This window comes from Drosophila miranda, assembly GCF_003369915.1.
Source record: "Drosophila miranda strain MSH22 chromosome Y unlocalized genomic scaffold, D.miranda_PacBio2.1 Contig_Y1_pilon, whole genome shotgun sequence".
In the NCBI taxonomy this organism is placed as follows: Eukaryota; Metazoa; Arthropoda; class Insecta; order Diptera; family Drosophilidae; genus Drosophila; species Drosophila miranda.
This window is the reverse complement of record NW_022881603.1, coordinates 42,739,712-42,766,428: the sequence shown is the minus strand read 5'-3', so window position 1 is coordinate 42,766,428 and position 26,717 is coordinate 42,739,712. Positions and strand designations below refer to the sequence as shown.

The window sequence follows — 26,717 nt, the reverse complement described above, 5'->3', positions numbered from 1 at the left end:
GTGTAGCGCCACTGAAGACTATCCCAAGACAATACCCAAGTTGAAATTATGTGGTGCAGCGCTACTCGCTCAGCTTATGCATGAAGTGTCTTTGATGAACTTCAATTGCTCTTATTATTGCTGGTGTGACTCCACAGTCGTTTTGGCTTGGATCCAACTTTAATGTATTTGTCGCTAATAGACTTTCTGTTATTCAGGAACTCACATCTGGAATGTCTTGGCTGCACGTGCCAACTGATCTAAACCCTGCCGATATGCTTTCTCGAGGATCATTACCAGCTGAGCTCATCAATTCTCATCTTTGGAAGTATGAACCTACATACTTGACAGCCAGTAAGGATCAATGGCCAAGTACGCCTGCTCTTCCAGAGCCGGTTTTGGAGGCACGAAAAACCATACTAATTACAAACTGCGCGTCAAGATATTTGGTTGAAGAATCAAAGTTTGTAAATTTCCTTCCCCAAAATGCAACGAATTTTTGCGTATGTATGCAAATTCATTCATCGACGAAAGTCTGGAATAACTGTGGAGGACTTGCGTTTGGGAACCGAACTGCTTCTTCGTCTTACTCAGCAATCACGTCTATCTACTGAAATAAGAGCCCTGGAAACGCGAAAGGACATCAAGGCTTCAAGCTCGATCGTCTCGCTTTCGCCATTTTTAGATGATTGCGGTTTGCTTCGAGTTGGAGGGCGTCTTAAAAACTCTACCTTGGACTTCGAAGCACGGCATCCCATAATATTGCCCCAGAATCATTCCATCACTTCTGCTCTGATACGGCACTTACACGAAAAACACCTTCACGCTGGACCCCAGTCGCTATTAGCCATCATTCGTCAAACGTACTGGCCAATCGGTGGCCGAAAGACCGTAGCACACGTAATCCAAAAGTGTGTCAGATGCTTTAGAGTGATGCCTCGAACTCTCGAGCAAATAATGGCAGATATTCCGGTGGACAGAGTCAGCGAATCTCGTGCATTTTTAGTTACCGGCGTGGACTATTGCGGTCCGTTCCTGTATAAACCAGAAGTTCGAAACCGGCCCCCACCAAGGCGGTTCACATCGAGCTTGTGAAGGATCTTACAACGTCTGCGTTCCTCTCTGCTCTTCGCCGTTTCATTTGCACCCGTGGAAGACCGATTCGTATTTGGTCAGATAATGCCACAAATTTTGTTGGAGCGCGGAACGAACGAAGCCGTGCATCAAGCTTGTCTCACCGATTGCATCTATTGGCGTTTCATTCCTCCTAGATCGCCACATTTTGGAGGATTGTTGGAGGCGTCAGTCAAGATTGCTAAATATCATCTTCGACATGCCCTTGGATCCTCGCTTATTGGATTTGATGAGCTGCGCACTCTCGCGTGCAATATCTGTGCAATCATTAATTCAAGGCCATTGTTTTCTCTTTCAGAGAACCCTGCAGATCTCGATGTACTCACGCCCAGCCATTTTCTGGTTGGCGCCCCCATCACAACCTTCTTGGAGCCTGACTTGGTTCATTTAAACGTCGATCGCTTGGACCGTTGGCAGAAGGTCACACAGCTTCAGCAAATCTTTTGGTCTCGCTGGCGCCAATCGTATTTAACCAGTCTTCAAGAAAGAACGAAGTGGCGCACCCGGAACCCTGAGCTTCACGTCAATGATGTCGTTCTTGTTAAGGACGAGAACTTCCCTCCGCTGAAGTGGCCTCTAGCGAGAATACTCGAGCTCATCCCAGGAGCTGATGGCGTATCCCGAGTCGCCTTGATCAGGATGGCTACAGGTGTTAGCCGAAGAGCACTTGCAAAACTATGTCTATTGCCTCTACGAGATGAGGTGAAAGGCATGGATCTTTCGACGGGGGGAGTATGTTCGGGCGAAGCCCGAGTGTAAATTTTGTACCATCGTTCTATTGCCTATCAATTCACTTTCCTTTCCATTTTTGTCATTATACTAAACTAACGTAACGTAAACGTAGCTTTATCTATGTTCGCTCAGCAACATGCTCTTATTTATTCATCTAGTCTTTATCTATGCTCGCTCTTGTTATCTTTTCCTATTTTCCTTCCTATGCCGTCGCTAAGCCGTCAGCAGCTGCGCCTGCTCTAGCAGTTACCGCTTGATATAGTTGGAGAGCAGACCTTTTTTGTCCCCAATCTATTACTTTGGCTCAAGATCGGCTCGCTTGCCTCATCCAAGTGTATCACTCTAATACTATTGTAAAGGGCTCTGGCATCTTCGGCCACCCTCAACACACAAAATACCTATAATAAAATTTATAACGTTTCGGAAATTATTAATTCGTGAAATTATTGAACAATCATAGTCAGCGAAAAAGCTCGTTGTCTCAACACCATCTATCATTTCAAAATCTACTTCAATTCCATCCTCTAGCATTTTTCGAATCCTAACTACTTCCTTGTCTCGCATCTGTTCTGTTTGCAATATCAAATCAACATCTTCTGGCGTTGCACCCACTACCACAACTAACAATGATTTTAGTAATCTTTCCTCCTGAAACTCTAACTTGTCCCTCTCTACTGTATCCTCAACACATTGTTTCTCTTTATCTGAATTCCTACTACTAATGTACTTTACTCCCCCCACCACATCGAAGCTTGCGGCCCGTGTAAATAACGTGAGCTTCAAGGAATACGGTGTGCATTTTCCTTAATCATCTGGAGGCTAGTTTCTCATACATATGTATATCTTTTCACTGATCAGTTAGTTCTGGCAAGGATCGCTGCGTGAATGTGGTGCTCTGCGAGGATGCTGCTGCCGGGACTGTTGTCATAGTAGCCGGCACCTGCTTGGGACTGAGCAGCTTTACGGGGTCACCTATTTTTGACGCCGCAGGATCGCTTGTCATTGGCGGTCTGCTGGGCGCTGTGGCCTCTTTCATTATATACACCAATGCCAATGCTCTGGTGGGTGTCTCCATTTCAACCGACCGTCTTGAGAAGATCAACACTGCGTTGGAGGCTGATGTAATGATCCGAGCCATCTATGATGTCAAGGGCATTGACATTGGTAATGCTCGTGTGCGCTATAAGGTGAGACCCTGACCTTCATTTTCGCTGACATTTTATTGAATTCCATGGATCTGCCCTCAGGCTGAGCTTGACTTTGATGGTCGCGAGTTGACGCGCTCGTATCTGGACAAGCAGGATCTCGCCAAGCTACTAACGGTGCGTTGTCCTGACCTATTTTTAATCATTTCTTGTAAAGTTTTCTTCTCTGTTTTCAGACTGTTCGTGGGTTCCAAAAGGTGGACGATCTGGAGACCTTCCTGCTCGCCCATGGCGAAAACATTGTGGACCTGATGGGCGGTGAGATCGATCGCATTGAAATGAATCTGCGGGTAAGTTACACTGAAAAGCCTTTTTAAATTGATCAACAGCTATCCACTTCTCTTCCCCTGGCAGACGCAATTTCCGGAAATTCGACACGTGGACCTTGAAATACTCTAGGACAGGTTCCCTACCCTGTGGGACTGTTGAATACAAACAAAAAGCATTAGGTGATTGGGTGCTTTCCATAAGAAATGATGTCCTGTTTAGTTTATATTTATTTTCCATTGTCTACTGAATCTATCTAGTATCATTAACATTAAATGTGTTGGGCCTGGATATTTCTAAGGTCGTCTGGCTGAAGTGAAGGATACCCGGCTATGAGTTTGTAGTTGAATTAAGTGTGCTTTTTTAATCCCATGCCCCGTTGAAACCAGTGAGAGCTATGTACTATAATAATATAAATATAAATGCAATTAACTATAATGTGTGTTTGTACGAATTAAAGGTCCAAATCGATGGTCGACGAATGAAATGGTTTTTTTTAGGAGACAACAGCTGGCCTCCCTCTCTTGGAGCGTAAAAGTTTCAGCCGGTTGAAAAAATGAAGACAAATTTGTACCGCATTAAGGCAATCGAATGAAAGTCGATTGAATATTATAACTCAGTATTTTTATACCAAGTAGTCATCTTATTAATTTATAAGGAGATACAAAACATATTGATTGCGCTTGCATCATGCATACGAACCCCGTGTATGATCATAATAGATAACAGTGCTGTAGGGATGATAATTATACCCGATACTCAAAATGAGTATTGGGGTATATTAGATTTGTGGTAAAAGTGGATGTGTGTAACGTCCAGAAGGAATCGTTTCCGACCCCATAAAGTATATATATTCTTGATCAGCATCAATAGCCGAGTCGATTGAGCCATGTCTGTCTGTCCGTCTGTCCGTCTGTCCGTCCCCTTCAGCGCCTAGTGCTCAAAGACTATAAGAGCTAGAGCAACGATGTTTTGTATCCAGACTTCTGTGATATGTCACTGCTACAAAAATATTTCAAAACTCCGACCCGCCCACTTCCGCCCCCACAAAGGAGGAAAATCTGTGGCATCCACATTTTTAAAGATACGATAAAGCCAAAAACGCAGAATCGTAGAGGATGACAATATGTTTTAGAGTGTAAAATCTCAACCAGATCGTATAATTATTATAGCCAGAATCAAGAAAACAATTTCATTCTTTCTCGCTCTGTCTCTCTCTAACACACAGGTTTCATGGTCGGCTTTGCCAATTGCAAAATATGAGTTCAAGGATCTCAGAACCTATAAGAGCCAGAGCAACCAAATTTGGTATCCACACTCCTGTGATATCGGACCTTGACCGTTTCGTGTCCAAATTTCGCCACACCCCCTTCCGCCCCCGCAAAGGACGAGAATCTGGGGCATCCACAAATCTCAGAGACTATTAAAGCTATAGTAACCAAATTTGGTATTCGCACTCCAGTTAGATCTTACTATAAAACGTGTATCTCAAAATTTCGCCCCACCCCTTCCGCCCACACAAAGGACGAAAATCTGTTGCATCCACAATATTGCACATTCGAGAAAACTAAAAACGCAGAATCATAGATAATGACCATATCTATCAGATTGCTGAATCTGGATCAGATCAGATCATTTTTATAGCCAATAGGAACAAGTCGATTTGCAGTGGCTACGCAGCGCCCGACGTGACGCTCAGACTGATTTTCTGTCTCTCTCGCACGCACTCTTTGTCGTGTCGTTTAATATTAGCGGCGTCTGCCGGAGGAGAGTTATACTGACTTAGTATCGGGTATAACCGTAGAGTTGCGGTGTCCGCAGCAACTCACAACGTTCCCCTCGTTTTAAAGTTCGAATTGTTGGGAGTTCTCGGCTCAGCTACGGGTGATACATGCGCTTATACAAATTTTCGTGTCATATTTGCGCATCAAATTTCAGATTACTTATCCGTTGCTCCAAATATTCTAATATGCAGACAATTATGAAAGAATATCTATATTAAATTAGCCTTTAAGGAATTTTCAAAATAACAGTTATAGTTATTGTTTCTTTAAAGCTTACGCCCAGAAAACGAAAACAAAATAGAATTCGCTTCTTCCTTCCGCACGCAATCATTCAAATGCACTCATGCAAAGAGAGAACGCTCCATGAGAGAGCTGAAAGCTCCCAGAGCCGAAGGCCTATGGGATGTCTGGGATAATTTTTCGTTGTATGAACTGGGAGCGTCTTTGCACATACATACTGTAAGGTTTGCTGTTAAGTTAACATAGCTCATTTGGATTCACGCATGAACCAGATCCAACTCTTTTGTGTGGACGTTGACATGCAATGACTGCATCTTTCAAGAGGCGATGCAGTTACTGCACCGTCAAGTGGCCCGTGTGACACCAGCAGAAGGCTGTTACGCGCGGATCCCAGGCAAAACGCAGCCCTCCTCCCGCCCAACCGACCGAGGGGCGCTGCCGCATGACGCGCGGTGCGTAGCCGAACCAAACGCGAACATGCAAGAAAGATAGCTATTAGACTAACATTCGAGGAAAATTAGTACTAAACTTACTAAGAAACTAAGCATGCAATCAAAGTACAAATACCACTACAGTTACTAATTAATAGAAAGGTGTATAAGGATTAATAATTTAATAAGAGGAAGAGAATTAGTGGTGGATATAATATGGTAGAGGGAATTATAATCCGAGCATAAGACCCTAAACGGTTCATGCAAGGAATAATTCGATCTACAAAGTGGAAGGAACAACGGTATAAAATTTCTAGTCAGTCTAATAGGAAATTAAATGCAAACGTGAAGCTTTATTGGAAAGGTGTACACCAATTTTAATGTGAAACGAAAGTGACTTCTTATTCATAAATTTAAGTGATCAGCAAAAAGTTCTTAAGTAAAGCCTGTAAGGAAGCTCATTTCCAAGCTCCGAATTTTATATACCCTTGAAGTTCGACTGTTCGTTTGACAACGAATTTTTTATGACCGTTCGTTCATATGTCAGCTGAAATATATGTAAATGCTTCGTTATTTGGACTGCAAATGTCTGCTGTGCAGATATGTAAATTTCTGCGGCAGGTATATAACCAGCCATTCCTGTTCCAACTGGCAGAGACAATCGTATTCCCATTCGTACAGCCATGAAATCTGTCACCGAATCAATTAGGCGTCGCTTCAGCTGAAGTGTGGAATTTTGAGTAACTAGCACAGACCAGACTGGACATCGAGCCCAGTCCAATTGCTGATTCAGTTGCATTCCCGTTCCCCGAACTGTGACGGTAAGTTCGCCGGACGACGATCAATGCCACACTCAATACGATACGTAGTCGAAAATGTAGACTGGGGCGATCAATTGAGATCGTCGCGTACCGTACTCGTGATTATAATTGATGGGGAAGGGAACCCTCGAACACAGCGAATCTCTGCAATACATCAATTAGTGGGCAAATGACATCTAATGCCGGCACATCTTACCCGATCTTCCAGTTCAGAGACGCAAACAATGCTGTTTCTGGTGCTGTTATGGTTGGTGCTGCCCATGCTGATTACCTCCGCGGCGGCCAATGATCCGCCCAAGCCGCATATAATCTTTATTCTGGCCGATGATTTAGTAAGTTCCCTTGATCCTAACCGAATAATTAATCGAATAATTATCTGTTGGTTATCTCTACTTTTAGGGATTCAACGACGTGGGCTTCAATGGTTCAGCAAAGATTCCCACTCCCAATATCGATGCCTTAGCTTACTCGGGCATCATTCTGAATCGTTATTATCTCGCTCCGATCTGTACACCCTCGAGGTCCGCACTAATGACGGGAAAATATCCCATAAATACGGGTATGTGGACCAAGTCCTTTCATATTACTATTCAATCCAATCCATCCCTTCGTCCTGGATAGGTATGAAGCATACGGTGCTCTATGCGGCTGAGCCACGTGGACTGCCACTTAAGGAAAAGATTCTACCACAATATTTAAATGATTTGCGGTAGGTCCTTTGCAATTTATCCCCGGAACGTTCTTGTCCTTATCTCGATCCCTCTGGTCCCCAGTTACACGTCTTACATATCTGAAAAATGGCATCTGGGACATTGGAAACTCGAGTATACGCCACTGTTTCGGGGCTTCAGCAGCCATGTAGGATTTTGGTCCGGCCATCATGACTACAACGATCATACGGCCGTCGAGAAAAACCTGGACATGCGCAACGGAACGGATGTAGCCTACAATCTGGACGGACAGTACACGACAGATGTGATAACAAAGCACTCCGTCTCGGTGATAGCCAACCATGACGCAGCGAAAGGTCCACTTTACCTGTACGTGGCGCATGCGGCAGGTCATTCGGGCAATCCGTACAATCCACTGCCGGTGCCAGACGACGATGTGATGAAGCTGGACATTCTCCACTACAAGCGTCGTAGATACGCCGGTGAGTCTCGTGCTTCGATCGCAACTACCTCTAGTCCTGATGCTGCGACGTTGTTTTGGTTTCTAGCCATGGTCGCCAAAATGGATGAGAGTGTTGGCCTGATTGTGGACCAGCTGCGAAAGTCGAATATGTTGGAAAATCGATCATTATCTTCTCCTCGGACAACGGTGGCCCGGCCCAGGGATTCAACCTGAACTTTGCCTCGAACTATCCGTTGCGGGGCGTAAAGAACACCTTGTGGGAGGGAGGCGTTAGAGCCGCAGGTCTCGTTTGGTCACCGCTTCTCGAGAAGAGGCAACGCGTTGTCGACGAGACCATGCACATCAGCGACTGGCTACCGACGCTGATTGAGGCGGCTGGAGGCATACCGGCTCTGGCCAATGCCAATCTCAGTCAGAGTTTGGATGGGATGAGCATTTGGCAGACGCTGGTCCATGCCTACCCATCACCTCGCTAGACTGTGCTCCACAACATCGACGACATCTGGGGCAGCGCCGCCTTGACGGTCGGCGACTGGAAGATGATCCAGGGCACTAATTACAATGGAAGATGGGATGGCTGGTACGGACCTGGTGGGGAGCGAGATCACCATCTCTACGACTGGAACCTTGTGCTCAAGAGTAGGAGTGGCAAAGCAATGACTGGCCTGAAAATTCTTCCAAGTCGGACGGATCAGCAGAGACTGCGAGAGGCTGCCACAGTCACCTGCCAAGGGCAATCAACTCAGGGCACCAGTTGTGTGGCGAACGCATTTTCAGCCCCATGTTTGTTCCATGTGCGCGACGATCCGTGCGAACAATTAAATCTGGCGGAACAGTGAGTTGGAAACTATCTGCTGTACTTCTTCGGTTGTTCCTCAATACCTTCATTCTTTCAGATATCCCAAGGTACTCGATTTATTGATGGCGGAGCCGCCGTCCAACCCACCTGATGATCCCAGGGCAAGTCCTATGTACTTCAACTACACTTTGGGGACTATTAATATCAAAGGAGCTGTCCTGGGTGATATAAGCTCGAAGTTTTGAAGGACACTGCGAAGAAGACTGCTTAGAATAAAGTTATCAAGTTTTAGTCTATTAACAGTTATTTGAAGTATGCTCGGTTTAACGAATTTCGATAGATTTTGGCATTTATTTATAGCTAGCATCTATAGAAAGATAATCGATTATCAAATTGACGGGTCCTGTCTCCATCATGTCTCCATCATAGTCAATTAAGACGAAGCCGTGGCTGGGGTGGTGGTGCGGAATGGACAGATATTTAGCCGTAAAATGCAGGCCCAGAGAAGGAATGTTGACTCGGCTGTGGGCACCAGGAACAACATCAGGACGGACACCAGGAGCAGATACAGCCACAACACCGACATGTCCATGATTGCGAACGAAAGAAGCCTTTATTTAAGCTCTGATACTATCTTACTAATCGATCAGGCCGTATTTATAAGCACCCAGATCTTACAGTTGCTCAGCCCTCCACATATTTGTCCAGCTGTGGCTGTGTTCCGTCTGGTCAAATGTCTTTGACCTGATTCGCTGTGAGGGTAAACATTTACTCAATCCACTTCGAGGCCAATGGACAGGCCGCCTCCCATGAGAATTATCCATAAATCTGGGATACAACTGTATCCGAAGATACTCGAAACTAATAGGACAAAAACAGACAAATATCAAGTCGTTTATTTCATCAAGTCCACTAGTCTTTACTCGAACTAACTCTGCGGCTATAAGAGCAAATCAGGCAGTGTGAGCGATCAGGCATTCTCACAGTTAGTACATCTATTCTCTAATAGCAAAAATAACCAATTAAATAAGATCAATGCAAAAAACAATTTATTATAATTGTGGTCTTTTACTGCAGGGTATCAAAGATTCGAACATTTATAATTTAGTTTTAATTAGTATCGATAACACAAAATACATGCGATAGGACATTCGATAGATTTTTAGCTAAGAATAATTTTATTTAATCTTTTATAATTCGCAACCTAGGATCAACCTATTTAATTTCATTTTTAAAGGTTGTGAAGGCATAAGCCTCCACAACACTGACCACGACACCATCCCCTGAAGGGACCGCCCCGACGGCTTGTTATCTAATTTCATTTTTATTCACTATTATCCGATTTTATTACTTCTATTATTATTAGTATTACCAAGACAAACAACAATGAATCCTTATTTTCACCCATTAAAGTAAGAAATAGGCTAAGAAACCCCAAAACAGTAGGCCCTTGTACTTATTAGAACTAAGAGAACCAACACGTAAGAGAGACGCACACCACGGCCACGCAGCGAAGAGAGACGCACACCACGGCTATACGAAGGAAAAGAGAACCAACACGAAAGAGATACGCTCTTACGCCCACGCAGCCAACGCAAGGAAGAGAACGGCTATACGCAGACGAAAAGAGACAACATGAAAGAGAGCGAAGCGGCAGAGAAGCCACCGATCGGTTTTACGCCCACGCAGCCGAGGAAAAGAGCCGACGGCGAAGCAGGCAATACACACACGCAGCCATACACCCACGCCGCCGAGGCCGGCAGCCGAAGGCGACGCAGCAGCGAAGCGGCAGAGAAGCTGCGAAAAAGAAAAGCCGAGGCCTGGCACGGTCCAGCGCGAGACAAGCTCGGGAGTGATCTCGGAGGTCTGAGCCAGACCGGTTGTGCGGCGGAAGCCAAAATAGATGTGAAAAACTAGCCGTGACCGCGCCGTGTACGCAATAAGCCGTGTTCGCCCGCACGCGGTGAATAAAACCAGCTGTGACCGCACCCACGCGGTGTGCAAAGGAAGCCCCCGAAGTGACGAGGCCCCGCCGTGGGAGAACAGGACCCAAAGAAGGGACACAAGGGTGAGCCACCTCACGTATGTGAGCTCTGGGGGGATAGATCGGTGCAGTAGGCAGGTATAAGCAGAACATTCCCGCAGTTTCTTTACATATCTATGCCCACATGTTGTTTATGATATTTTTTTTGGCGTTTATTTCCCCGCTGCAGGCGCGGTATTTTAAGTAGGGAAATGATCCGAAAACAATAAAGACACCAACCTCAACCCAATCTCTGTCTCAGAACATTCGCCCGTAGGAGTCACTCACCCCCCTCCCCCTCTCTTCCCTTTTCCCGGGAGGCCCGGCGAAGTGGATGTGAGTCGTGGATTCATGCGGCATTCACCAAACTGGGTTTTCCCTCTCCTATACCTTTCTCCCCTGGGGACCCGGCGATGCTGGATGTGAGTCGTGGATTCACGCGGCATTCGCAAAGCTGCGTTCCCTCTCCTACACCCTCGCCCGGGGGACCCGGCGACGCAGATGTGAGTCGTGGATCATGCGGCATCTGCTAGGCTGGGCTACCCTCTCCCACACCTTTCCGATCCCTGACCCAAACCCTGTCTCCCGCCACACATGACCCCCAACGCACGTCTCTGCAGCTCCCAAGCACGGCTTCACCCACGCCTCGTGGCCGGGCCAGGCCCGACCGTCCCACGATCCACCCCACGGGCGCGCTTTCGCCACGAGCGGCTCTCCCCTTAGGTCCTCACACAGGTCCTGGACAGACTGAGAAGCTGTACCTCGGCCTGAGAACTTCCTTACAGATGGCGCAGGGACTCACGAGGGGAGAGTCGGTGAGCATAGGGAATAAGTGAAAAGCAGTTAAAAGTGAAAAGGGAACCAAGCAGCAGCCAACAGTTAAAAGGCAAGACCCACAAAAGCAAAACAGCAAACGATGCTTAGGAGCCACGGATCAGGAAAAGCAGCAGGAGAAAAGGAAGGAAAACTTAAAATCAGTGATTAGCAGCCAAAAATCAGAGTCCCGGCGAATAGCCAGCACCAATCTTTGATCCCTCGACTTACATATGTACAGCTGAGGCTGGTTTCTCTAATACCCCCCAAGCAACAGCCGCCGGCACGTGTCGCAGACGCGCCGGCAAAAACCACGCGGAAAAAAAAAACGATGGGGAACGTTGTGAGTTGCTGCGGACACCGCAACTCCACAGTTATACCCGATACTTAGTCAGTATGCTCTCCTCCGGCAGACGCCGCTAATATTAAACGACACGACAAAGAGTGCGTGCGAGAGAGACAGAAAATCAGTCTGAGCGTGACGTCGGTCGCTGCGTAGCCAGTGCAAATTGATTTGTTCCGTTTGGCTATAAAAATTATCTGATCTAGTCCAGATTCAGCAATCTGATAGTTATGGTCGTTATCTATGATTCTGCGTTTTTAGTTTTCTCGAATGTGCAATATTGTGGATGCAACAGATTTTCGTCCTTTGTGTGGGCGGAAGGGGGTGGGGCGAAATTCTGAGATAAACGTTTTATAGTGAGATCTAACAGAAGTGCGGATACCAAATTTGGTTACTCTAGCTTTAATAGTCTCTGAGATTTGTGGATGCCCCAGATTTTCGTCCTTTGCGGGGGCGGAAGGGGGCGGGGCGAAGTTTTGAAATATTTTTGTAGCAGTGACATATCACAGAAGTCTGGATACAAAACATCGTTGCTCTAGCTCTTATAGTCTTTGAGCCCTAGGCGCTGAAGGGGACGGACAGACGGACAGACGGACGGACGGACAGACGGACAGACAGACATGGCTCAATCGACTCGGCTATTGATGCTGATCAAGAATATATATACTTTATGGGGTCGGAAACGATTCCTTCTGGACGTTACACACATCCACTTTTACCACAAATCTAATATACCCCAATACTCATTTTGAGTATCGGGTATAAAAACCACGCAGCCAGCCACCTACGAGGCAGAAAGAGACGGGGAGAGACGCGAAAAACCACGCGGCCAGCCACCTACGCGACAGAAAGAGACTGGGAGAGACGCCGAAGACACAGCACCGCGTGCCGGGAGAAAATGGCCGCGGACGGCGCCTAAAACTTTGGTACGCGACGGCGACAAAGCGGCACACGCGACAGATTAGCAAAGCAGCAGCAGCGGCGCAGCGGCAGAGCAGCAAAGCAGCAGCGACAGAGCAACGAGACAGCGGCAGAGCAGCAAAGCAGCAACGACAGAGCAACGTGGCAGCGGCAGAGAGGAGAAGGCGCAGCGACAGAGCAGCGAGGCAGTGACAGAGCAGCGAGGAGTGACAGAGCAGCGAGACAGTGACAGAGCAGCCAAGCAGTGACAGAGCAGCGAGGCAGAGACAGAGCAGCGAGACAGTGACAGAGCAGCCAAGCAGTGACAGAGCAGCCAAGCAGCGAAGCAGCGGTAGAACAACGGAGCAGCGAGGGACAGCCGGCGATCGCAGAGGAGCAGCTACATGGCAGAGGAGCCCTCGGCCACAAAGCCATGGCCACGGCCAATATAAGGCGAAGCAGGAACACCGGTCAGGACAGTTGTTACCGAGCAGTCAGACAGTCATTACCGAGCAGTCAGGTAGTTGTTACCGAGCAGTCACACAGTTACCACCGAGCAGTCATACAGAACCTTTCCCTGTACCGCGCCACGTATCCTTCGACAGGATCATCCAACCCAGTGCTGTGTATCCTAGTATAGGATCACCGATCCAGTACCGTGCCGCGTGTCCTTCGAACAGGACTCTCCACCCAGTGCCGCGTATCCTAGTACAGAAGCCCCAGACCCAGTACCGTTCTGATAAGGACTCGTACCGGTGCCCCGATTAGTGTACCAGGATCAGGATGAACATCCGCTGGATAGCGTCCCGCAGGAAGGACGAGCTGCAGAGCCTAGCTAAGGAGTTTGGACTAGGAGAATCTGGGACTGTAGAGGACCTACGGAGCCGGATCACCGCATTCATCGCACGCCCTGGGCACCCCGAAGCCGTGCAGGCAAGGCTGGACGAATTGGCTACGCACTTTGGCCCCATACCGAGCCCCAGGGACCCCCGGAGTCCAGCCACGTCACCCGGGCCAGAGAGCCGGACGAAGATGGAAGACAGCAAGGAGGGACCAAAACTGCGATTAATTGTACCCGAGCTGCCCAGCACGAGCCAAGGATCCACCCACGGATACCGCGAGTCAGCAACCGAGACACCGGCCGCCCAGGACGAGCAACCACAACGAGCTGCCCAAGGACCACTCCAAGGAACCAGACCAGAGGCGTCCAGCAAGAACCACGCGCCAGTACCCACTACCGCTGGACCCCTGGCCACGCCTAGCCACCAGACAACCACGGAAGGAGAACATCCACGTCTTCCTCAGGGACATCGGGTCTCACGCCCCGGAGGGGGTGAGATCTCGTACTCGTTACTGGCGGACAAACTCCGGAAATGGGGATTTACTTTCGACGGCCACGCGGACCCACTAGCGTTCATCGAAAGGCTCGAGGAGCGAGTGGAATCATACGGCGGGAGCCCAGAGCAGTTGCCGCGGGCCATCTCCGGTCTCCTTACAGGTAAGGCCGAAGGACGGTTCCGAACTTTTCAGATGCAGGGACAGAATTGGACAGACTTTAGGAAAGAATTCCTAGAATTCTTCCTGCCCCCCAGATACTTCCAGCGGCTGGAAGACACCATACGAAGTCGGGAACAGAAGCCCAAGGAATCCTTCCGGGATTACCTTATCGAGTTGCGTCTGATGATGCAACGAGCCCAGTATACTCGGGAACAGGAACTCGAGCGGATCTACGAAAATCTCCGTCCGGAGTATCAAATGTACACGCGCAGACAAGATTTCCGATCACTCACAGAATTGACCCAGCTCGTCTCGGCCTACGAAACCGCGCGGGACCGAGACGCACTCCGCAGCGTCGGGACCACGCAGAACCATCGACCCCGTGCCGCCTATACCGGCAATGGAACCAACCCACAACGAGGCAACACACACGAGACACCCGGGAAAACCGAGATCGCCAACCGGGGAATCGGCCAGGAGCAAGAGCAGGCGATCGATGTACAACGAGCCTGCCGGAACTGCGGGGAAAACGGCCATTTCAGTGGTGCGTGCACAAACCGACAGAAGCTGTTCTGTTGGGAATGTGGCCACCGAGGGGTCCGGACCATCAACTGCTGCCGGAAACCAGCGTCGTGAAACGGGTCGGGTCTCCGCCCAACTGGGACATGGACGGAGGCGCGCACCCAGGAACAGGAGACCATTAAGCATGACCGGAGGAAGGATCGCTGCCCTGGTGGACATCAATGGGAGAGCATTTGCTGCCACCTTTGACACTGGAGCCACACGATCCTTCATCAGTGAGCGGCTGGCGAAGGAGATAGGGACGACCAAGAACAGGCGAGAGGTGAGGACCAGGATCCGCCTGGCAGATGGAACCAGGAAGGAGATCAACCAAGCGATAGCAGTCACCGTGCGCCTGGATCAACAAGAAACACAGGTGTCTCTTCTTATACTCCCCATGGTATTAGACGACTTCATCTTGGGACTCGACTTCCTCTGTGGCATCCGCGCAAGAATCCACTGTGGACGGGCATATCTCCAGCTGAAGTTGCAGCAGAAACCCGCCGGGACGATACCATCATGCACCGCCCAGCCACGCCCACGGGCCGTCACGGTTGCGGACTCAAATGCCATCCGAGACCAGCCCCAGACCAACACCCCACAGCCAACCACGAACCATCCAACCGCCGCGACAACAAGACCTTACCCGACAAGATCAAGCAACAACCCCAGGACTACGCCACCACAACAGGACACGAAGAAAGCTACGACGGAAAGAACTGCGACACCGATGGATCCAACCATGGCCAGTTCCCCGGCACGAATCCCGACACCAACAGGACAACGCAACACAACAAGGACTTTGGCAGAGACAGCTACGGCTCCACTGGATCAATCCAGGGCCAGCTCGTCGAACCAGGAGTCACCAACAGGACACAGCAGGAAGCAAGGGACTTTGGCAGAGACAGCTACGGCTCCACTGGATCAATCCAGGGCCAGCTCGTCGAACCAGGAGTCACCAACAGGACCCAGCAGGAAACAAGGGACTTTGGCAGAGACAGCTACGGCTCCACTGGATCAATCCAGGGCCAGCTCGTCGAACCAGGAGTCACCAACAGGACACAGCAGGAAGCAAGGGACTTTGGCAGAGACAGCTACGGCTCCACTGGATCAATCCAGGGCCAGCTCGTCGAACCAGGAGTCACCAACAGGACCCAGCAGGAAGCAAGGGACTTTGGCAGAGACAGCTACGGCTCCACTGGATCAATCCAGGGCCAGCTCGTCGAACCAGGAGTCACCAACAGGACACAGCAGGAAGCAAGGGACTTTGGCAGAGACAGCTACGGCTCCACTGGATCTATCCAGGGCCAGCTCGTCGAACCAGGAGTCACCAACAGGACACCGCAGAGAGCAGAAGACTTCGGCAGAGATAGCTGCGACCCCGCGGGATCAATCCAGGGCCAGCTCATCGAACCGGGAGTCACCACGTAGTCACCCAACACGACAGACATCACGCAAGCCACAAACCCCGATACCACAGAAACCCGACGACGGACTACTAACTGGAGCCATTAGCCGACGCCAAGATAGACGGGAACGCAACCCGTTTCGCCCAGCCGACTCGGATGACTACTAGAACGAGATCTTGGCCACCATTACCGCCCTGGAACTGGAGGACCTATCGCCGTGGCAGCAAGCCCTATACCCCACAACAAAACCCCACGGAACGAGCCAACAGGACGATCAAAACCATGATCGCCCAGTACATCGATGGAGGCCAGCGGACATGGGACGAGCTGCTGCCCGAACTCAGCCTAGCCATCAACAGCAGCACATCGGACACCACAGGCTTCAGCCCAGCATTCATCGTACACGGCCGGGAACCTCGGTTGCCTGGAGCCTTGTACGAAGAGGCGACCCCAGGACTAGGCGAAGTGACAGAGATCCCAACCGACAAGGCCAAGCGACTCAAGAGAATCTTTGCCATCGTACAGGAAAATACCCAGCAGGCATCACAGACGCAGAGCAGGAACTACAACCTACTTCGACGCGAATGGAGACCCACGATCGGGACGCTCGTGATGCTACGCCAAAATCACCTGTCCAAAGCGGCGGACAACTTCGCTGCCAAACTGGCTCCCATATATGAGGGGCCTTACAAAGTAGTAAAAGTTATTTCCCCTACCATAGCACGACTCCAGAAGCATCCGGGAAGACAACGACGAACGGCCGGACTAGCCGACCTCAAGGCCTACCACGACCACGAGCACACCCTCACCAGCGACGACGTCGAGCACACCCTCACCAGCGAAAACGAAGAAGACAACGATGAGGACGACTCCAGCACCAGGAAAACCGCGAGTTCATGAGGGCCACTTATGGTAGTGCGCTGCCGTAATGTCCTCGCCCCACAAGGGGCAACCGATCAGGGAAACCCAGGGCACAGGGCACATCAGTGGCACAGGTCAGGTTCTAACCAAACAAGGTTTCTTCCCCCCACCAGATCCGACATGGACAACCCAAGGACGAGCGACGCACAGCCTCTAGAGGCAGAGGATGGCACGGAGGGGCATCCTAGGGGTGCGTCGCCGCCCAGCTCAAGGCAACCACGGTCCACGACCAGCCAACCACAAGCAAGACACCACTCTCCGACCCCGCAAGCAGAACCGGGCAACACCACGCAGCATGGACCATCAACAGGAGCCGTACCACGACCACCCAGGCCACCTAGGCCATCCCGACGTCGGGCCCGCCCCGAAGGCCCACCGTCGCCCCGTCGGGCAACAACCATGGCCTGGGCATGGCTCAACGACGTCGTCCATCCGAACACGTCACGAAACAACCTGTCTGGGATCATCACAGTGGAGGCGATGCGGCCATCGGACTCAGACGAGGAGGTCCGAGCAGGCCGGGCCCAGCAGGAGCCACCAAGACGCCCACGCCGCCGCAAGCATCCAGGCCAAGGAACAGGCACCGCCGTCACCCCACGCGCGACTCGAAGACGCGTCGAGCCAGGACACGTCAACCTGGACCCCAACTCCGGGGGGCAGAGCAGATCCCCAGTCGCGCACAAACTGCGGCTGCGGTCCCCACCACCACCGCCCTATTACCTGTACCGCATGGGAGAACCGCTGACCCCACGGCCGAACTACGACAGCAGCTCCGACGAAGGGTTCACCAGCCCGACGATGGAGGCCGACAAGCACTGGGAGCCGACCTGCCAGGAAAGCACCGATGAAGAGTTCTTGCACGACCGACGCTTCGGAAAAGCGGGTGGCCGCCCATGGGTCAAGCACTCCGTCCAGGAGCTAAACCGCCAACTGGAGGCCGAGCGGGCCACGACGGGCCCATACTCGGACGTGAGCGAGGACGAAGATGGGCCGGCCAACTGCCAGAAGAACACTCCAGCCAACATTGCGGTTGACGTAGCACCTTGGACCACCTGGAAGGACGCCGACAGGACCCTGCAACTGCTGCTCGCCCATCCACGGCCCGTCATCCCTCCCAGGCCCGAGAGGTAGATCATCCCCGCGTCGGACAACGACACAACAAGCGACGACGAGGTACAGCTCCTAGGAGAGGACGACACCACTCCGCTACGGATCAGCGACGGCAGTCTGGGCGATGCGCTGCCCCGACGGCTCCGGAACCTCGGCCTTCAGGATGAACACGAGCCACCCAGACACGTAACCGGCAATGAGCTGCCCCAACTGCTCCAGGAACTCGGCCTGCGGGACGGACCCGTGTCCCCGATACCCAGGGATGACGGAGACGAGGAGGTAGCCTGGATCCTGGGAGGGCAGGAGAACCCAAACGGCCCGATCCCGGACACCAGCTGGGACGACGGGTGGCACGCCAGACTGCAGGAGTGGGACGCGCAGGAGGAGGCGGCAGCCCCGGAAAGAGGGGAGAATCCCGATTGGCAGCCGCTGGACCACGCACCAATGAAGTGGCTATCGCCAGTTCCCACCGACCACAACGCCCCGAACCCGGAACCGACGAGCTGCACGGCCCGAGAGGCCGAACCAGGAAACCCGAGCCAACCAAAGGAGGACAGCGACCTGTCATTGGGCTTGGAAGAGGCAGAGGCGGGCGGACTGCTCACAGCGTTCGAGGAGATGCCCGAGCTAAACGCGCTGCAGGAGGAGCAGGAATGGCCAATCGCCCCAGTCGCCTGGCGGGTAAGAACGCCTGACCGCCGCATCCCGCAAAGCCTGCTGGAAGGCGCCAGCGCTCAGGCAAACGCGGCGCGTCACGGGCGCAGCCGGATCCGCAGCCTAGAACACCACGACGGCCAACGCTTCCGCGTATGCATCAGCGGAAATTTGGTGCGCATTTCACCGCGCCCCACCCCGAAGTAGGAAGGGAGTGTGAAGGCATAAGCCTCCACAACACTGACCACGACACCATCCCCTGAAGGGACCGCCCCGACGGCTTGTTATCTAATTTCATTATTATTCACTATTATCCGATTTTATTACTTCTATTATTATTAGTATTACCAAGACAAACAACAATGAATCCTTATTTTCACCCTTTAAAGTAAGAAATAGGCTAAGAAACCCCAAAACAGTAGGCCTTTTTATACCCGATACTCAATATGAGTATTGGGGTATATTAGATTTGTGGTAAAAGTGGATGTGTGTAACGTCCAGAAGGAATCGTTTCCGACCCCATAAAGTATATATTCTTGATCAGCATCAATAGCCATGTCTGTCTGTCCGTCTGTCCGTCTGTCCGTCCGTCCGTCTGTCCGTCTGTCCGTCCCCTTCAGCGCCTAGTGCTCAAAGACTATAAGAGCTAGAGCAACGATGTTTTGTGTCCAGACTTCTGTGATATGTCACTGCTACAAAAATATTTCAAAACTTCGCCCCGCCCACTTCCGCCCCCACAAAAGACGAAAATCTGTGGCATCCACATTTTTAAAGATACGATAAAACCAAAAACGCAGAATCGTAGAGGATGACTATATGTTTTAGAATGTAAGATCTCAACCAGATCGTATAATTAATATAGCCAAAATCAAGAAAACAATTTCATTCTTTCTCGCTCTGTCTCTCTCTAACACACAGTTTTCATGGTCGGTTTTGCCAATTGCAAAATATGAGTTCAAGGATCTCAGAACCTATAAGAGCCAGAGCAACCAAATTTGGTATCCACACTCCTGTGATATCGGACCTTGACCGTTTCGTGTCCAAATTTCGCCACACCCCCTTCCGCCCCCGCAAAGGACGAAAATCTGGGGCATCCACAAATCTCAGAGACTATTAAGGCTAGAGTAACCAAATTTGGTATCCGCACTTCTGTTAGATCTCACTATAAAACGTATATCTCAGAATTTCGCCCCACCCCCTTCTGCCCCCACAAAGGACGAAAATCTGTTGCATCCACAATATTGCACATTCGAGAAAACTAAAAACGCAGAATCATAGATAACGACCATATCTATCAGATTGCTAAATCTGGACCAGATCAGATAATTTGTATAGCCAAAAGGAACAAATCAATTTGCACTGGCTACGCAGCGCCCGACGTCACGCTCAGACTGATTTTCTGTCTCTCTCGCACGCACTCTTTGTCGTGTCGTTCAATATTAGCGGCGTCTGCCGGAGGAGAGCCATACTGACTAAGTATCGGGTATAACTGTAGAGTTGCGGTGTCCGCAGCAACTCACAACGTTCCCCCTCGTTATACCCGATACTCAAAATGAGTATTGGGGTATATTAGATTTGTGGTAAAAGTGGATGTGTGTAACGTCCAAAAGGAATCGTTTCCGACCCCATAAAGTATATATATTCTTGATCAGCATCAATAGCCGAGTCGATTGAGCCATGTCTGTCTGTCCGTCTGTCCGTCTGTCCGTCCGTCCGTCTGTCCGTCTGTCCGTCCCCTTCAGCGCCTAGTGCTCAAAGACTATAAGAGCTAGAGCAACGATGTTTTGTGTCCAGACTTCTGTGATATGTCACTGCTACAAGAATATTTTAAAACTTTGCCCCGCCCACTTCCGCCCCCACAAAGAGCGAAAATCTGTGGCATCCACAATTTCGACGATACGAGAAAACTACAAACGCAGAATCGTAGAAGATGACTATATCTTTTAGAATGCAAAATCTGAACCAGATCGTATAATTATTATAGCCAGAATCACGAAAACAATTTCATTTTTTCTCGCCCTGTCTCTCTCTAACACACACGTAGCATAGGCGGCTTTGCTTAGAGTAAAACATTAGCGCCTAGATCTCAGAGACTATAAAAGCTAGAGCAACCAAATCTGGTATCCACACTCCTAATATATCGGACCGAGACGAGTTTGTTTCAAAATTTCGCCACACCCCCTTCCGCCCCCGCAAAGGACGAAAATCTGGGGATATTCAAAAATCTCAGAGACTATTAAGGCTAGAGTAACCAAATTTGGTATCCGCACTCCTGTCAGATCTCGCTATAAAACGTATATCTCAAAGTTTCGCCCCACCCCCTTCCGCCCAAACAAAAGACGAAAATCTGTTGCATCCACAATATTGCACATTCGAGAAAACTAAAAACGCAGAATCATAGATAACGACCATATCTATCAGATTGCTGAATCTGGACCAGATCAGATAATTTGTATAGCCAAAAGGAACAAATCAATTTGCACTGGCTACGCAGCGCCCGACGTCACGCTCAGACTGATTTTCTGTGTCTCTCGCACGCACTCTTTGTCGTGTCGTTTAATATTAGCAGCGTCTGCCGGAGGAGAGCCATACTGACTTAGTATCGGGTATAACTGTAGAGTTGCGGTGTCCGCAGCAACTCACAACGTAAGAGAGACGCACACTACGGCCACGCAGCGAAGAGAGACGCACACCACGGCTATACGAAGGAAAAGAGAACCAACACGAAAGAGATACGCTCTTACGCCCACGCAGCCAACGCAAGGAAGAGAACGGCTATAGGCAGACGAAAAGAGAACATGAAAGAGAGCGAAGCGGCAGAGAAGCCGCCGATCGGTTTTACGCCCACGCAGCCGAGGAAAAGAGCCGACGGCGAAGCAGGCAATACACACACGCAGCCATACACCCACGCCGCCGAGGCCGGCAGCCGAAGGCGGCGCAGCAGCGAAGCGGCAGAGAAGCTGCGAAAAAGAAAAGCCGAGGCCTGGCACGGTCCAGCGCGAGCCAAGCTCGGGAGTGATCTCGGAGGGCTGAGCCAGACCGGTTGTGCGGCGGAAGCCAAAATATATGTGAAAAACTAGCCGTGACCGCGCCGTGTACGCAATAAGCCGTGTTCGCCCGCACGCGGTGAATAAAACCAGCTGTGACCGCACCCACGCGGTGTGCAAAGGAAGCCACCGAAGTGACGAGGACCCGCCGTGGGAGAACAGGACCCAAAGAAGGGACACAAGGGTGAGCCACCTCACGTATGTGAGCTCTGGGGGGGATAGATCGGTGCAGTAGGCAGGTATAAGCAGAACATTCCCGCAGTTTCTTTACATATCTATGCCCACATGTTGTTTATGATATTTTTTTTGGCGTTTATTTCCCCGCTGCAGGCGCGGGATTTTAAGTAGGGAAATGATCCGAAAACAATAAAGACACCAACCTCAACCCAATCTCTGTCTCAGAACATTCGCCCGTAGGAGTCACTCACCCCCCTCCCCCTCTCTTCCCTTTTCCCGGGAGGCCCGGCGAAGTGGATGTGAGTCGTGGATTCATGCGGCATTCACCAAACTGGGTTTTCCCTCTCCTATACCTTTCTCCCCTGGGGACCCGGCGATGCTGGATGTGAGTCGTGGATTCACGCGGCATTCGCAAAGCTGGGTTCCCTCTCCTACACCCTCGCCCGGGGGACCCGGCGACGCAGATGTGAGTCGTGGATCATGCGGCATCTGCTAGGCTGGGCTCCCCTCTCCCACACCTTTCCGATCCCTGACCCAAACCCCGTCTCCCGCCACACATGACCCCCAACGCACGTCTCTGCAGCTCCCAAGCACGGCTTCACCCACGCCTCGTGGCCGGGCCAGGCCCGACCGTCCCCCCGAGCGGCTCTCCCCTTAGGTCCTCACACAACAAATTTTGCTGTGTGGAAGGACCGGGCCCTGGACAGACTGAGAAGCTGTACCTCGGCCTGAGAACTTCTTTACAAGGTATATTTAAGAAGAAGTTATATCAACTTCCATACGCATTTCATACTTCCATACTTTTTAATTTTTTTTACCTTCTTTTTGATTCATTGGTCTTTTTGTTCTTAGTTAAATTTTAAAGTCTAATAACCAGTCAAGTAGAAAATTGATTTATCAATCGGATAAAACTATGTGGGCATGGCTAAATGTTCTATCTAAATAGTAATATTCGACGGGATATAAAAATGGGAGAATATGGGTTCCAATCGTGACGGAGAACGATTAACTTATTGCAAGGCAAGGGGCTATTTAAATATTCCACCGAAAATAATGAAAATTGAATCATTTTAGCACAGTTCAGGTGAAAGATATCGTTGTTTTTTCAAGTTCACAGGAAAGATGGCATGAATCCCTAAATAAACGAGGGGGAACGTTGTGAGTTGCTGCGGACAACGCAACTCTACGGTTTTACCCGATACTAAGTCAGTATGGCTCTCCTCCGGCAGACGCCGCTAATATTTAACGACACGACAAAGAGTGCGTGCGAGAGAGACAGAATATCAGTCTGAGCGTGACGTCGGGCGCTGCGTAGCCACTGCAAATTGATTTGTTCCTATTGGCTATAAAAATGATCTGATCTAATCCAGATTCAGCAATCTGATAGATATGGTCATTATCTATGATTCTGCGTTTTTAGTTTTCTTGAATGTCCAATATTGTGGATGCAACACATTTTCGTTCTTTGTGTGGGCGGAAGGGGGTGGGGCGAAATTTTGAGATACACGTTTTATAGTAAGATCTAACAGGAGTGCGGATACCAAATTTGGTTACTCTAGCCTTAATAGTCTCTGAGATTTTTGAATATCCCCAGATTTTCGTCCTTTGCGGGGGCGGAAGGGGGTGTGGCGAAATTTTGAAACAAACTCGTCTCGGTCCGATATATTAGGAGTGTGGATACCAAATTTGGTTGCTCTCGCTTTTATAGTCTCTGAGATCTAGGCGCTAATGTTTTACTCTAAGCAAAGCCGCCTATGCTACGTGTGTGTTAGAGAGAGACAGGGCGAGAAAAAATGAAATTGTTTCTTTGATGCTGGCTATAATAACAATACGATGCAATTCAGATTCCGCAGCCTTAAAGATATGGTCATTCTCTACAATTCTACGTTTTTGGTTTTCTCATATCTTTAAAATTGTGAATGCCACAGATTTTCGTCCTTTGTGGGGGCGGAAGTGGGCGGGGCGAAGTTTTGAAATATTTTTGTAGCAGTGACATATCACAGAAGTCTGGATCCAAAACATCGTTGCTCTAGCTCTTATAGTCTTTGAGCACTAGGCGCTGAAGGGGACGGACAGACGGACGGACGGACAGACGGACAGACGGACAGACAGACAGACAGACAGGGCCCAATCGACTCGGCTATTGATGCTGATCAAGAATATATATACTTTATGGGGTCGGAAACGATTCCTTCTGGACGTTACACACAACCATTATTACCACAAATCTAATATACCCCAATACTCATTTTGAGTATCGGGTATAAAAAGTACAATCGTTAATATTTTCCGCCATTTACCTTAAGTAGTTGAACTACTTAAATAGAGGGGTCTTAAGTGGGCTAAGTTCGGTTTTTCATCATACGAGACGCTATTTTGTTGTTGAGGAACAATCAAAGTCAAGTATTTAAAATAAGCCAGTCAAGCAGAAAATTTATTGATTAATCGGATAAAATTATGTGGGCAGGGCTAAATGTTCTATATAGCTGGGAATATTTGACAGAAGATCAAAAGCGAGGAATATGTACAATATAATTTTTAAAATGAGACGGTATATTTACTGTATATCGGTATATAATGGTTGTTTACTCAATTTCATCAATCTATTAAATTTAATTTTCAACGTTATAAAGAAATCCAATAAAAGCAAGTGTTTAAAATAAAGCAATCAATTAGAAAATAGGTTCATCAATCGTATAAAATTATGTGGGCATGGCTAAATGTTCTATATAGCTAGTAATATTCGAGGGAAGATCAAAATCGAAGAATATGTATAATAGAACTCGAATTTGTCAGTATATATTTTTATATTTTTGAGGGAGAGATGTAACACTCGCCATGTCCGCCGCTGAAGAAAAGGATCCCGTGGAGTTGATGCTCAAGAAAACAGGCTGCATTGAGCTACATTACAAGGTGCAGGAGTGTATGGCCGAGACCGGTGACTGGCGTGCGTGCCAGGACAAAGTTAAAGAATTCAGGGCCTGTATGCAGAAATACGTCGACCAGCAGAGTAAAAGGTATGCCAACGTCAAGTAGCATCCTGCAGAAGTTCATCAAACCAACCAAGCTGGCGCTCGTCGTGCGCAGCGATCTTAAGATGACCAAAGGCAAAACAGCGGCCCAATGTGCACACGCTGCCGTCATGTGCTACCAGAACGCGGCTAACGGAACAGCCGAACAGAGTGCTGTTCTGCAGCGTTGGTGTCGTATGGGCCAACCGAAGATAGTGTTACGGGTCGAAAACTTCGAGCAACTTAATGGACTGGAGCGACAAGAGCAGGAGGCGAACGTCGTTGCTGCTCTGGCGAGAGATGCTGGCCGAACACAGCTGGAACCGGGAACGGCGACGGTTCTGGGCTTGGGACCAGCGCCAGCTGCTGAACTGGATAAATTGGTTGCACACTTGAAACTATTATGAGCTCTAAGTTTTATATATTCGTTACAATTAAAGTAAAATTTAACAACAGGTATTCTTTAGCTTCGGCCGGTCTACTTGCCCTTGGAGGCCGTGGAAATGGTCAGGGAAACCGGCTGACCGAACATCTCCACCAAATCGGAGGTCACACGTTCAGTTATCTGTCGCAATTTCCCATTGGACTCGCCACATATCAGCCGCTCAATGCGTTCAGTGGGACATTGTAATTGAACGGACGTGTAGACAACATCTGCAATGAGAATCGTACTTTATATGGAACTACTCCTGTATCGTATACATACGTTTCTCCAAGCTGTAATACTCTAGCTCGCACTTCAGGTTATAGGGTATCTCCTGCGGCAAGTAGTCTAGCAAACGGGCACGAACACTTTCTACAATGAGCGCCTCGGGCTGGCATCTGTGTGAATGTCTGAAGCGAATCTCCATTGTCTTGGCAATGCCTGTTAAATCAAATAGTTCTGAAGCTCATTCAGGCCATTGCCTGTCATGGCTGAGACAAGGAACACATTATCAAAGTGATCCCAAGTGGTCTGTCGCTTGTTTAGCGGAATTCCCTCTGCCATCTGACCCGTGGCAGCGGCTGCCAGACCTCGCGTCGCACCTTTGGCAGTTCGCTGACCGGAGAGCGTGTCATTGGTTAGAGTCTTGATCAGGTCCAAGAGCAAGCGCTTCGATTTAAGGGCATCTATCTTGTTCAGCACGAGGAAACTGTGTAGGTTGGCGTAGGCCTTCAAGGTGTCCAAGACAGTAGGGTGCAGTTCCTTTCTCGTCCAGCTGTTTGAGACATCCTGCATGACGGCGATGACGTCCGCATGCTGAATGGCATGCCGGTAGAAGCTCTTAAAGCTCTGCTCCAAGTGGTGCTTCCGTATTTCCCGCTGGGTCACCAAGCCGGGCGTATCGTAGAACACGAGCTGAGTTTGTCCGGTTGTGCAAATGGCCGTGTTCGACTTGCGGGTGGTATGTACTTTAGCGGATGTGGGACAATCCCTGTGGTTAATTATGTTGTTGATGAACGTGCTCTTGCCCACATTGGGGACTCCAATCACAGCAATGTGCAGGGACATCTGCTGATCCACTGACTTGTTGATATTCTTCGTACTCTCCTGCGGAGGAAGTTGCGCAGGGTTGGACGATGTGTCGTCGGATTGGGTGGCGTTGGACAAGCTGCGTCCATTTGTAAGCAAACATCGATTGCTTTTAGTCCTATTCAGCAATTTTAAAGAACTTGAAAACAAATTATACCGCATCTTGCGAAATCAAGTTTATTTTTATTTAGCCAATTTCGATAGCCAATTTC

At 49.5% G+C, this 26,717-nt stretch overlaps 5 protein-coding genes and 1 pseudogene across 5 annotated transcripts; 4 read left to right on the top strand and 2 right to left on the bottom strand.

Moving 5' to 3' along the window:
- Positions 1–2,566: 2,566 nt before the first annotated feature.
- Positions 2,567–3,799, top strand: LOC117191686 (zinc transporter 9-like). The gene is made up of 6 exons (XM_033396486.1): positions 2,567–2,636; positions 2,704–3,032; positions 3,093–3,167; positions 3,227–3,340; positions 3,405–3,499; positions 3,578–3,799. Exons 1-5 carry the CDS (start codon positions 2,567–2,569, stop codon positions 3,447–3,449), a joined length of 633 nt encoding a protein of 210 aa, XP_033252377.1. The 3' UTR covers positions 3,450–3,499; positions 3,578–3,799.
- A 2,324-nt stretch (positions 3,800–6,123) lies between these two features.
- LOC117185726 lies at positions 6,124–8,822 on the top strand (annotated as a pseudogene).
- A 107-nt stretch (positions 8,823–8,929) lies between these two features.
- Positions 8,930–9,132, bottom strand: LOC108160909. Its single transcript, XM_033394536.1, has one exon. It carries the CDS (start codon positions 9,116–9,118, stop codon positions 8,960–8,962), a length of 159 nt encoding a protein of 52 aa, XP_033250427.1. The 5' UTR covers positions 9,119–9,132; the 3' UTR covers positions 8,930–8,959.
- Positions 9,133–13,590: 4,458 nt separating this feature from the next.
- Positions 13,591–15,032, top strand: LOC117191004. The gene is made up of 2 exons (XM_033395983.1): positions 13,591–14,103; positions 14,170–15,032. The coding sequence occupies exons 1-2, from the start codon at positions 13,638–13,640 to the stop codon at positions 14,736–14,738; spliced, it is 1,035 nt and encodes a 344-aa protein (XP_033251874.1). The 5' UTR covers positions 13,591–13,637; the 3' UTR covers positions 14,739–15,032.
- Positions 15,033–24,899: 9,867 nt separating this feature from the next.
- On the top strand, positions 24,900–25,447 carry LOC117191929 (peptidyl-tRNA hydrolase 2, mitochondrial-like). Its single transcript, XM_033396675.1, has one exon. The coding sequence runs from the start codon at positions 25,001–25,003 to the stop codon at positions 25,397–25,399; it is 399 nt and encodes a 132-aa protein (XP_033252566.1). The 5' UTR covers positions 24,900–25,000; the 3' UTR covers positions 25,400–25,447.
- On the bottom strand, positions 25,394–26,702 carry LOC108159529 (GTPase Era, mitochondrial). Its single transcript, XM_017292901.2, is given in 3 exon segments — positions 25,394–25,646; positions 25,699–25,809; positions 25,812–26,702. Coding segments are annotated over 3 exon segments (1,143 nt in total). The 5' UTR covers positions 26,668–26,702; the 3' UTR covers positions 25,394–25,470.
- Positions 26,703–26,717: the final 15 nt, after the last annotated feature.